Source organism: Haliotis cracherodii, unplaced genomic scaffold (assembly GCF_022045235.1).
Source record: "Haliotis cracherodii isolate W230 unplaced genomic scaffold, xgHalCrac1.p SCAF_20, whole genome shotgun sequence".
Classification (NCBI taxonomy): domain Eukaryota; kingdom Metazoa; phylum Mollusca; class Gastropoda; order Lepetellida; family Haliotidae; genus Haliotis; species Haliotis cracherodii.
Window position 1 is genome coordinate 4,764,305 of NW_027266276.1, and position 13,674 is coordinate 4,777,978.

Sequence of the window (13,674 nt, forward strand, 5' to 3'; positions counted from 1 at the left end):
TGATTGTGGGTTCGAATCCAGGTTATGTTTCTAGGTTTGTCAGCACCATACCCGTGCTCGTGGGTTTCACCAAAGTGGTAAACGTCTGAGACCTGTATCACTTCAGGCTTTCCTCCCACATTAAGCGGCGTTAAACCCAACTCACTCACTCGCTCACTCAAAGTGGAATTAAACCCATGCCCCTCACTCCTTGTGCACTGATGATGTGGAGCGTTGCTCATTATGTCAGCCATTGGTTTGCCTGCCCCAGACTTGGCTATTTGTAAGATGTGATAATCCTGTAATATGTGCTGACTGCACAAGAAAATATTGCTCACTAACTGGTGCTGGTACTGTTATAGAAATGGATGACGAGGAGGTGCTGAAGGATAAATACGACCAGCAGCTCGAGTTGTCCAAGCAGCTCATGCAGCAGGAGTTCACCGAGACGCTGGAGTCCGAGAGGGTGAGTCAGTTTTGTGGTAGTGTAGATGATAGCTGGATAGCTTCCTCAGTCAGGGGTAGGGGTAGCCTCATTCACTAACCCAACACAAAGACATTACTGTGAGCACGTAACACTAGAAAAAACATGTCAACATGTTACACTTTCTGGTTATGAAACAGTTCATTGTATATCTTGACTTATGTTTGTCATCTGTTTTATTAATTTTTTTCAAAATTTCATTCAATATTGTTGACATTCATTTTGGCGAAATTGTATGTGAAGGGATAGGAAGATCGCACAACTTCCGGGTTAGTTTAAGAGACGATACACACAGTAATCTTAACCCCTGCATATAAAATAATGCCCAGCAGAACAGGAAATGCAATTTAACCGGCAAATCATCATGTCTAGTGGTGTTTTATCTCAAATTTCAAATTTGTATAGACCAAGTTTAATTGTTATGATCTGTTCTCTTCCCTGAATTCACTGAAGGGATACACTGTATTTCTTTTCTGCTAAGGGAAACATGTTTTCATTTAAATTGTAAGGATTGTGTATGTGCTGGTGACGTGTTTCATTTCGATTTGCTGTAGAGATATGGTATATAAATTAGCGCTGATCTTGAAGGCTTGTACAGGGGGGTCGTCTTATTGCGGGGTCATTTTAAGGACGGCGATATACCGAACTCAAAGGCAAAAGTAACTTACATGTATATATCAATAACTGATAATTAATGATAAGTGTAATTATATGGGCAATGCATGAGATCTGTACACACAACAATCAAACAGACAAGGGCAAAACTTAAATATTGGTACCTGCGGTATAAAACAAGATTCACTCACTTTTTTATGTCAATTCGAGCACATTATTACAATATTTCACTCACTCACTCACTCACTCACTGTTACGACCAGTACTGACAATTGACGCTCGGTATTAAGGGGCTAAAACAAGGGCTGATTGGCTCGGAGTCAGTCTACTGTGTCTGAGTGAGTTATTCTTGTGTAACTGTGGCATGGTATCTCAGTGAGCTAACGCTATAAATCGGCATCAGTCCTGACTAGCACAAGCAGTAACACACACACACACACTCACGTACATGTACATCGCTATATAAGTGCAATAATCTTGGACGCGATGTTAAACCCCATTTCACCTCGCCTCACCAATGCTGATAACTGAATGACAGATCCTAACAACCAATGCTTGTCTCATCAGGTGATTTTTTAGTCCACTAGTCCTTATAATGGTAACATACAGTAAAACCCTTAAAATGGCAAATTTCTACTGGTCCTTATGATACCTTAACTATTGGACACTTTGGCAAGGACTGTAGGACTAGTGCCAGTTTCTATCACTGATATGGGCTGTTGCTCTCAATATCAATCACGGGTTTATCTGGTCCAGAGTTGATTATTTACAGGCCGCTATCATACTGCTGAAATATTGGTAAGTGCGGCTTTAAACAACCACTAACAAAAAAGTCTTTGTGACATCTGATGTCTTGCTGATCTTGACACCCCTACAACACTAAACAGAAAGCAATGAACACAATTATGTCTACTTGGTATTAGAAATCTGATCTTCACCTAAACTGTGAAATTCTAACTTGTTAACCTTAAAGCTTATCGTGGACTTATCACCCGATCCATGTCTGGCCACGCATCATTGGTTTCCCATAATTCCAAGTGTCAGTCCCGATCAAAGGTAGACGGACGGTTTACTTCATGACGAGTGTAATCAGTGTTAGTCAGGAGCCATTCTGTCACTCAGTGCCGTGGACACTGTGGTGTGGTATAATTGTATCAGTAAGACCTTGTGGGAGATAGTTTAGGAATACATTAAGTGAAGCGTGTTTAGGTCTAGTTGACTTGTGTTGGTGATGGGAGGACCAGTGTTTGTGGTACTGTGGCAACGGTTATGAGTATTTTTTGGCAGTTTTTGTGAATATTAAAATAAACAAAAGTTAATTTGAATTTTGCTTGTTTATAGGACAGTTTTGACAAATTTAGGTCAGGATGGGTGCTATTCCCACATGAAAAGGTCAATGTGCTCGTAACCTGCGACATGCAGACAGAACTCTCAACTAGTGCAGTGGGTCAGGCCCGTGGTTACAATGTATGTCTGTGTGTTGAATCTCAAGTTCTGTTCTTCACATGGCTATAAGGGGGGCACGGGTGACCCAGTCGTCTAAGGCGCCGTAATTCGCTGTGCAGAGTTGCGTCCCTTGGGCACGCCAGAAACCTATGATTATGTTTCTAGGTTTGTAAGCACCATACCTGTGCTCGTTGGTTTCACCGAAGTGGTAAACGTGTGAGACCAGCATCACTTTGGGCTTTCCTCCCACATTAAGCTGACACAACGTGATATAACTGGAATAATATTAAAGCGGTGTTAAATCCAACTCACTCACTCACTCTAAAACAAGGCGGAGGCTTTAACGCTTCCATTTACGTTATTGCATTGAATGTAATTTTGAAATACCTCTGAATTTCAGAAAGCGGGAACAATAACCAAAAAACCCAAGGGTACTTAGTTTGTCATTCTAGCGTAATCCTCAAACCCCCATCATCCTTTACTTTTTACATTAGGGCGTGACAGCTCCCTTGATGTTCATGTTTAACTTTGTGTTTGATGTGGATGACAAATTTCATGTGTGTCAGAGCTCCAGATAAGCTTTTGGTGTTGTGGGTATTTTACCCATGCATTTTAAAATCATTGGGTATCAGTAATTCTATCTGGGTATTCAAATTTCTGTTACCCACTAGTTTTTACACATGTGGGTATTTAAGTTAAATATTTAAATACTATTCACCTAGTCCCAGCAAACTGGTGTCGTGTGGGTTCGAGAGCTTTATAGGACTCAAAAATACCACGATACTTCCACAAGAAAGTGTGATGGCAAATGATCATGATGTGACAGTCATCGTGGAGTTTGGCAAGGTTGACGGAATGCCCGTTTATAATTTCAAAATAAGTTGCTGATTTGCTAATCAAATACGCAGGGTTACTTCACAATATTTTGATGATACGCACAAGTTTTATTTTTGTAGCGTATCTGTAATGTTCGTTGCGTATTTAACACGCTTGGATTTTATTTTACTGCGTATTTCTGCATTTGTGATGCGTATTTTATGTAGATACGCAGCTTATCTGGAGCTCTGGTGTGTTTCTTAGGGGTAATTCCATACCTATACTGAAGTTTACCCATAATAGAATCATACGAGTCTTTCACTGACTTGGCCCTGTGTGGGTAGATCCTGTATTATGACCAATATGTGAGCAAACACACTGCTTGGCTGGAACTGTGTGGGTAGATCCTGTGTTATGACCAATATGTGAGCAAACACACTGCTTGGCTGGAACTGTGTGGGGAGCTCGCATGTCCGGGCAGGTTGTGTGGGGACGGACAAACAGATTTGATTGCTGAGGGGATTTAGGAGGAATGTCCTAATTGTTTCTTGTCCTGTATTGACACTGTATTGATATTTGTGTCTGTTGGTCAGTGGAGATGGTCAGTTGGAGGGCCTGTGTTGTAAGCTTGGTGGAATTAGCATGGCATGTTTCTAAAGGAGTTGAGATGGTCGCTGAAGGTTAGCATTGGGTGTTATTACATAATGGGGTGTGGGCCAGGGAGGGGTGGAGTGGGGGGTGTGGCGGGATGTGTGGCGGGAGGTGTGACAGGGGGCCGGCCTAGTGGTTAAAGCGGTCGCTTGTCACACCAAAGTCCTGGGTTTGATTCCCCAGGTGTCGCTGCCGTGATATTGCTGGAATATTACTAAAAGTGGCGTAAAACCCCACTCACTCACTCACTATTATATAATGTTTATATAATGATTCTTAAACATAAACTATAATTTTGTTCAGAAAAAATGTGTGAGGTGCATGTGGGTTACACATACTTACATTGTTAATGCATCATCGTACATACTGCAGTATCTATACAATGTACTTTATGCAGGTAAGCTACATGGCGGAAGGTCGGGGTTCGATCCCCAACCGTGTCATACCAAAAGACGTTAAAAGATGGTACTTGTTGTTTCTTTGTCTGTGCTCAGTATTAAGGGGCTTAAACAAGGACTGCTCAGGTCGGAGTCTGTGTGGGGTATCCATGTTAAAGTGTGGCATGGTGTCTTAGTGGGCTAGCACTTCAAAACTGGCATTAGTCCAGACTAGTACAAGCAGCCACACACACACATTGCAATATAAGTACAATAATCTTGAACGCAACTGTAAACCCCATTTAACCTCATGGTAAGATCAGTCAGTTTGTTTTTATGACCTCTTCTAGGAAAGGTGTGACAGTGTGATCACTGGATCAAGGCTTACCGGTATATGACCAAGGTCACATGACAAGGATTAGCTCTTGTAGATACACAATAGTTGTAACGAAGTATAGCACTGCCCGTTTAATGGCCAACAATACTTGCCGTCTTGGGATTAGCATCTTTTTGTAATTAATAGCAATTGAGTGATTGTGATTAACATGGCCACATGGCTATTAGTCCTCTGAGTAGGACGTTAATGAGGACAAGTGTTGTCACAATCAGGTCACTGTGACATAACATTCTTGTGGTGGTGGTCGGCTGTGGGCATGGCATGTTCCTTACGCAGTGGAGATGGTCACAGAAGGTTGGTGTGAGATATGTTGTGTTAGGATGATACTTGTCATAATGATAATCATGATCGTGGTGTTATTGATGTAAAAGTAGCTGACAGTGATAATGATGTCAATACATCATATGATCTGCAGATTTTCCTGGTGAACACTTATAATAATGATAATCATTCAGTAATGAAAACATCAATAGTTGTAAGATGAGGGATGCTGATGTTGATGCTGATGTTGATGCTGATGTTGATGATGATGTTGATGATGATGATGATGATGTTGATGTTGATGATGTTGATGTTGAGGATGATAAAGATGATAAGGGTCATAAGGATGTTGATAGATATGCATGCAGCGGCAGAAACTAACAAATTTTGTCCAGTAGTCCTTATAATGATGACATATAGCAAACCCCTTAAAATGGCAAATTTCTACTTGTCCTTATGATACCTTTACTACAGGGCAGTTTGGCAAGGACTACAGGACTAGTGCCAATTTCTAACACTGTGCATGAGTTTTCGTAGTTTGGAATATCAATATATGGCTCGAAGAAATACATGAACAATTGACTAGAATGTCCTCAAAATATGGTAATTTGCAAAAGCTGTTTACAGGTAAACTATATATATGATATACTTAATGTGATCATGTGGGATTATCCAAAACATGCAGTTCATTGGTTAATGGAGCAGACACAGGGTGCTAGTTGACAAATCAATTATTCAGTGGTCACCTATATACAATATACAGATAAGGAGTTGAGTTGACCACATCACATGTAACTGACACCACTGTCAAAAATCATGTTCACATGCTGCTGGCTGTTTTTCTCTACAATTTCATTTTTTTTCTTTGAAGCTTGACTTCATTAAAAAGTCGACATAAGAACAGATTCATCAAAACAGCATGTTGCTCGAATTTCCACTCAGAAACACTGATCGTTTATATGTATTCATCATGTTTTAAACAGGTCATATTCACATAATGAACTCTAGCTTAGAGTTCATCCAGACAGAACAATATCCTCGTTACCTGACTCCGGAGTGTCCAGCAATAGTAATAGGCTAATGCTGAGTCTCTGACTATATACAATTTTGATACAAACATGTGTCTACTTTTAATTAATAATTGACCTTCACTTTGTGTGAGTTCATTGGAGTATGAACCTTCATAGAGTGAGGGTCAAACTGTATGAACGTCGGAGCTTGCGATTTCTTACCTCAAGGGATGTTTAGCGCCACACTCAGCAATATTGCAGCTATATGATGGCTGGACCAGACAATCCAGTGATTGACATCATGAGCATCAATCCACGCAATTGGGATTGATGACATGCTTTAACAAAGTCAGCAAGCCCGACCACCCGATCCCGTTAGTCGCCTCTTAGGACAAGCATTGTCACCTTTTAAGACAAGCATGGGTTGCTGAAGACCTATTCTTCCCCGGATCTTCACGGGTCCATTACAGAATGGGCTTAGCGGAAGGCAAAATATTATGGTTCAGGGGTTGTGAGACAGTCTACTATTGATTAAGATTCACGATGAGATCAAGTTGATTAATTCTGGTCTGCCTGTCATTTACTGTTTACCAAGGCTACTCATTGTCCAGCTAAAAAATAATCATGACCATGCTACTGTACAGCAACTGGAAATGTCAAAACCAAAACTGCTACAAATAAAAAAAGTTCTAAAAAGTAAAGTTGTTGAAATGATTACCGTATTCAACGTAATAAGCGCCCCGCTCTAATAAGCGCCCACGGCATTATTTGCTAATATATTGGCTAGTGAACAATCCCAATAAGCGACCCTTCCGATTTATCAAAGTACACAAGACTTATTTATTCGTGTGTATTACACACTCGTTTGTTATATGCACCCTTAATTATGGGCAATTAAATTCTCGAACATATATCTATCGTGTATAATACACAGAGATTCTTCTTTTATATCATTTCAGGCTGACCCCAAAATTTACAATCTCACCAAAATTATATTCTAATAAGAGCCCCCATTTCTAATTTTGAGAGCGCCCTGAGTGCTTATTACGTCGAATACGGTATGTGTTTGTAAAGTTTAAAATCTTGTCACTTTGTAAGAATATCAGTCAAACTCACTTTTATGAGGATCAGAAACAAGTCAACTGCTGAATCCAGCTTCTGGAAGCAATGGTGGTGTAGCCCTGTGGTTAAAGCGTTTGCTCTTCAAGCTGGAGGCCTGGGTTTGATTCCCGACATGGGTTCACACTCATTCATGGTTCCCCCTGCCATAATGGGGCAGGAATATTACCAAGAGCGGCATAAAATTATACTCCTGTACTAAACATTTCTAGAAATATACGCTCATGAAGTATACAATATTTAAGATTGCTCTGGAGATGCTGGCAGTATTGATCGAGGACTGTCAATCTAAATATGGTAGTTTTGAAATGAAGCATTAGACTAAGACTGGGGACGGGCCATGTTGACTTGGAGCTGCTAGTTATATAAACTTGCCAAGTGTACTTCTCTCACAGATATATATCTCCACGCCCACCCTGACTCTTGTCTATAAGATCAGATTTAATGTCCGGTGTAGTATACAGCTTTGCGTGACCTTCACTGGGTGGAGGGTTTATGTGTGTACCTACTCCCCTCCCCTCCTTGAGACTTGAGACCTGTGTCCAATGTGAAGTGTTACTCTGTCAGATTGTGTATCTGTTCAAGAGTTGCTGTTTGAGAGGGTCATGATCTTGCATTAGTCATGTTTGGGTTGAACTTTTCTAGGGATTGTTTTGTGTGGGTATTACTTGGTTGGTAGTATTTGTTGTAACTTTGGTGATGTTTTGTGGTAACTAGGGTGATGTTTTGTGGTAACTGTGGGGATGTTTTGTGGTAACTTTGGTGATGTTTTGTGATAACTATGGTGATGTTTTATGGTAACTATGGTGATGTTTATGACATGTTATATTCTAATGCTTTGTTTTAATAAAAGTGCAAGGGACCTCTCACACTGTTGAACTAGAATAATATGGATATACAAACATTTATAATTTGAGCAAAACCATGATGACAATGTGACTTTCTTCATTACTTTAGAATGTTACAAGGAATGGCCTCTGATAAATAAATACCTTATGCCATGCAACTGGCATAAGGAGCAATGGAATAGCTCAGTGGGGAGAGCCAGGTTTAAATCTCTACATGGGTACAATGTGTGAAGTCCATTCTTGGTCTACCCTGATGTGCTATGACTGGGCAATTTAACAAATTTTGATTCAATTTCTTCTATAACTTCACCAATACTGAAAAATATCTAAAAGACATTTTGGATGACAGGAGATGTCGTAGAATATGAACCAATGTGAAACCCTGTAGACTCACTCACTGAGAAGTCATAAGAGTTACCTGCCCTTGTCTTTTATAAAATTGATGTGAATTAACCACCAGCCTCACTCTATTGGCTGTCTGTCTTGGTGTTACTTTTGACCCAAGTTGTTTGCCTACTGCACGTATGTGACCTACACCACCTTTTCGAAAAGAGGGAGTTTTGACAGTTGTTGATATTTAACATATTGTGTTTGCATGATTGCTAGATTGAGAATACTGGTTATATTAAAGACATTGATTTTTGTCGAGTTGTCTTAGCAACAATCAAGCAACTAAACTTTGTTGAGAAGGATTCTAGAATGAAATGGTCAATGATGACACGGGTGGTCTGTCGTCTAAGATGTTGCAACTCACTGTGCAGAGTTGTGTCCCTTAGGCATGCCTGGAACCTATGATTGTGGGTTCGAATCTTGGTTTGCCCTGATTATGTTTCCTGGTTTGATATCACCAAGCATCATACTCTGGTTTCCCCCTACATCAAGTTTACAAGCTGTAAATATCTGAAATTCATTTCAAATTTGCATTGAACCAAACTCACTCACTCACTCACTGTTTCAGACTCGGTTCATGGAGCGTCACCGTAAGATGATGGACAACTTCATGGCCGACCGGACCCAGGAGGCCGAGGAGCTCAAGGCCAAGCAGGAGGCCGAGCTTCAGCAGCTAAAGGACCAACTCATCTCACGGGATGCTGAAGTTGCTCGACTCACAAGTCAACATGCCGAGGAGCTTGAGACAGTCGAACGCTTACAGACAGAGGCGGATGCTGAGAACAGTGATGATGAAAGGAAGAGACGGGATGGAGAGAAGGATGAGAGTGATGGAGAGAAGGAGAGACAAACTGAATTGATAGAGAGACACAAGGGAGAGATGGAGGAAGTGGAAAACAAGTGGAAAAAACAACTTGAAGGTGGGTTGTGTTATGTTGTAGTTTATTTATCGTAAGTCAGTTGTAGAAACTCGTTTGAATCTCTTGCTTTTGAGTGAAGATGTTTGAATATTTTTGGTCTTATTGTGAGTTCTTGATAAGGTGTGGGGAGGTGGGGTAGCCTAGTGGTTAAAGTGTTCGCTCGTCACGCCGAAGACCTGGGATTCCCCACGTGGGCAAAATGTGTGAAACCCATATATGGTGTTCCCCGCCATGATATTGCTGGAATAGTGCCAAAAGCAGCGTAAAAACATACTCACTCACTCACTTACTGACTCTTGATTGGGTGTAATAGATAATTCCTGAGCAGAATCGATGCCATGTGCATCAAGAGGATTGCGCACCTCTTGCCCGAAGACGGGGATAGATGCTCATACTATCAGCCACTAGTTTGGCCATTACTTGAGTATTTACATGCTACATGTTGTCATATTGTTGTACTATTGCTGACTGAGGCATACTATGTTTGGCAAGCAGAATTCCTGGTGGGGCTTTGGTCCTTCGACACAGTGGCCAGTGACTGTGTTTAAATATGCTACTGTTAACCCAGCAGTGAATGGGTACCCGGTAGGATGAGATGGTAGTCAGACTGTTAACCTTCAATTTCTAACCATTGTCTGACAGTCATGTGAGATTACCTAACTGTGGCCACTGAATTAAATATTTCCTAATATATTACCTCTATTACATTACTGCCATAAATCCTTTAATTTGGCTATCATCTCACTGAATAGAAGTATTCTTCTCTGTCAACTATCCGTAAGCAGTTGTGTAGAAAATAGTGTCCATCTCAAAAGCGGGACACCAACATCTTTCCTCTGTGTGTTTGCAATATTTGAATTTTGTCTCACTCATTGTTTCACACTGTTGTCTTGATGTTGATGGTTGTCCTTGGGTGTCCTTGGAATGTTGACGTGTGTATATGTCCTGTGCACAGCGCACAGGTCACAAACTGGTGAAGTTAAACAATGTTGGTTGAGGATAGTCCTTGGATGGGTGACCACATTTTGGCAGCTTGGCTCCTGAGAGTTTCTGGGGCTCTACACTGAAGCACATGTAACACATGTGGTGTCTCCTTGGGTAAGTGACTTTGTTCAAAATGTGCCCCTGTTCACCCAGCAGTGAATGGGTACCCGGTAGGATGAGATGGCAGGATGGTTGTTACCCTTATAGTGCCTTACAGGCAGCTATGGTTGGATACTCCCTAGGGAGCTGAGAATGATTGCTGAGTGCACACTGATCCAGTGACCGGGGTAATAATAGCACTTTGAGCATGCCCCCGAGTAGAGTGGAAATAGGGCAATATAAATGGCCTATCATTATTATTATTATTGTTTATTATCTGATGTCATGTTCTGCTCAGAGCTGAAGGCTGCCCACGAGGATGAGTTGTCCGCGGCTGCCCTGGACACGGAGGCGGTCAAGGCTGAGTTGGAGACCGCCCACCAGAGGGAGCTTCAAGATCTGGAGACACGTCTGTCTCGGTCCCACCAGACGGAGATGGAAGACCTCTGTTCTGAGCACCAGCACAAGATGGACCAGCTCCTCAGACAACAGGTAGCGTGTTAGCTTTAATTTTGTGACCAACCTTGAAATAAGTGACCTTATGGGTGAAAAATCGCATTTTGATTTTTCATTACATTTAAAAACTGCAGCATCTTTAGAACACAAAAATACAATTCTCAAGCTTCAATTCATATTTATTACAGAGATACATGACATCACACATGGCTATGGTTGACATCTTTATGATGTCATAGCACAGTAGTATCCTAGCACCCATAAGGTCCATTTTCTCCTGGTGGGTCACATTTATGAAACTTGGAACATTTATCTTTTAAATACCCTAAATTGAAATCCAAGATTTTTTACAAGATTATTAAGAAAATGTTAATGAAAAGAATATTAAGCAACCTATGCCATCGTCCAAGGTGCTGCAGTTCATTATGCAGACTTGCCTCCCTTGACCGGCACATTTTCAGTTCAGGTCTAGATGTTGTACTTTGTGACTTCCGAGACAGAAGATTGTCTTTGTGTGATTGGTGGATGATAAGTGCTTGATTTATAAACATGAGAAAGGGAGCTTGACTCCAACTGAGCGGATCCATCATTGCCTGACACACCATGATAGGACTGAGCCTGGTCGAAGCGACGTTATTTCCATATCCCTCATCAATGGCCTTGTTTTTCCTCAGAATGACCAGAGCCGTGTCCAGCACCAGGAATCTCTTGACCAGGATGACCATGATGAGGGGCTGAGGGAGGCGATGCGAGAAGTGTCTGAGGTGGTTCTGCCGGCACAGACGACGCCACTCGTGAGTTGAATCATGTTGGTTCTTGTTTAATGCATTGAGTCAGCTCTGTCCAAGACCAGAAATGTTGAAGGCTCAGAAGGACTTGTGTCTCCCTTTGTAACAGGCCTCAGCTGGGCGGAAGTGTTTTTTGTGACACTGTGCTTCTCATTTCCACAGCTGAGTGCGACTGATCTGGACTCAACCCTGGAGAGTGAGGTGTCTGGGGCTGAAGGGGACCACCTCATGAAGAGCACCCCCCGGGACCTGGGGTCTGAGGCTGGGGGGAGCAGGGGCAGCACCCCGGACGAGATGCTGGCCACGCGGTCCTTCGCTGAAGTTGTGCGAGGGATTCCCCCGATTGTGTCCGAGGAAGAGATGAGGGAGAAAGAGGAAAGGATCCATCAGGTGAGGAGAAGAATCAATGTACAGAGAAATCCTGATAGTCTGAGCCCTGTTATCGCAGACTCTATTGTTTGGCTCCAAATTTCCAATCCAGTATGGTCCTTGCAACAAGCAATAGAATATAATGATTGGTCCCCAAGAGTCAGGGTGTATTGTGCTTTGTGTATTGTGTATTGTATATTGTATATTGTGTATTGTTCATTGTTCATTGTGCATTGTTCATTGTTCTTTGTGTATTGTCCATTGTGTATTGTCCTGCTTCAGCGGTAGGAGATGGTGAGGACATTGCGAGCCCGGCTGGAGAGTGGAAAGCGAGTGTATTGTGTATTGTGTATTGTGCATTGTCCTGCTTCAGCTGGAGGAGGAGGTGAGGACGTTGCGAGCCCGGCTGGAGAGTGGAGAGCGAGTGTATTGTGTATTGTGTATTGTGTATTGTTCATTGTCCTGCTTCAGCTGGAGGAGGAGGTGAGGACGTTGCGAACCCGGCTGGAGAGTGAGGAGAGTGAGGAGCAGCTGCTGACGGGGAGGAGAGCTCGAGAGGCGGAGGAGGAGGGCAACCTGGTGATGATGCTCCGGGGCGACCTGGACAGGATCAGTGCTGAAAGGTTCGCCAGCTTCTTCCTCAGATGATTCGTATTTTTGCCTGTAACTACTGTGATTTGTCTGAAAACAAATGGTATTTTGATGATAATGTTTTGGTCATTATCAAATATGAACAAAATCTTTAGGAGAGTTTTGATGCCAATATGTTAATGTCAGTAAGTTGATCTGAAAGCCTGAACTATCCTGTTTTCACTTGAGCTAATGTATTCTTGAGTTTCCCCTTCATTATTTATCAGCAATGTCAGCAGTGCCACTGAGCAATTTAAACCCACAACTTTGGGATAAGTCCCGTGAAGATCCGGGGTAGAATAGGTCTTCAGCAACCTATGCTTGTCGTAACAGGCGACTGAAAGGATCGGGTGGTCAGGCTCGATGACTTGGTTGATGCATGTCATCGTATCCCAAATGTATAGATCGATGCTCATGATATCAATCACTGGATTGCGTGGTCCAGACTTGATTATTTACATACCGCCTTCATATAGCTGGAATATTGCTTAGAGCAACGTTAAACAACAAACAAACAAACACACAAATTTTGGAATAAGATGCTTTAGGTTTTTTTATGATCACACTGATGCTCCCATGTTGGTGCAGCCGATTCCCCTCATTTGCTTGTTAACTGGATACGTGAACGTAGGGATGCTTCTCTTCAGGGATGCTGTGCAGAATGCCAATGACCGTCTGCTCCAAGTACTGACGGATTCTGTCAAGAACTACGTGTCAGTGGAAGACATCATCAACAAGAAACTGACACGCCTGGTCAACCAGTCAGGGTCAAGGTCAAGGCCGTCCAGCGGAACGTCCCGGGAGGATGGGCGTGGGACGGATGCTGATGGGCACAGGGAGAGTCGAGGACATGAATTTGGAGCCAGAGCTCCCTCACCGAGAAGTGACAGAGGTGAGTTTCACAGCCCCGCCCTAAGTCAGCTCCAAACTTAGTGCTCGCATTATTTTTCTCAAAGTGATCTTAGCAATCTCTTGGGATGGCTAAGACGGTCGATAATCGGAATTATCGTTGATGGGAAGAAATAATATTGATAC

The 13,674-nt window shown here is 42.2% G+C and overlaps 1 protein-coding gene across 3 annotated transcripts in view; it reads left to right on the plus strand.

The window, feature by feature from the left end:
* LOC139470235 (extracellular matrix-binding protein ebh-like) overlaps positions 1-13,674 on the plus strand; it is a 165,602-nt gene that overhangs the window by 88,072 nt on the left and 63,856 nt on the right. For all 3 annotated transcript variants that reach the window (XM_071252558.1, XM_071252559.1, XM_071252560.1), the window contains 7 exons: positions 342-445; positions 8,962-9,313; positions 10,695-10,888; positions 11,527-11,646; positions 11,803-12,030; positions 12,481-12,632; positions 13,287-13,531. In XM_071252558.1, coding sequence (XP_071108659.1) covers positions 342-445; positions 8,962-9,313; positions 10,695-10,888; positions 11,527-11,646; positions 11,803-12,030; positions 12,481-12,632; positions 13,287-13,531 — 1,395 coding nt within the window. The remainder of the gene's footprint in view (positions 1-341; positions 446-8,961; positions 9,314-10,694; positions 10,889-11,526; positions 11,647-11,802; positions 12,031-12,480; positions 12,633-13,286; positions 13,532-13,674) is intronic.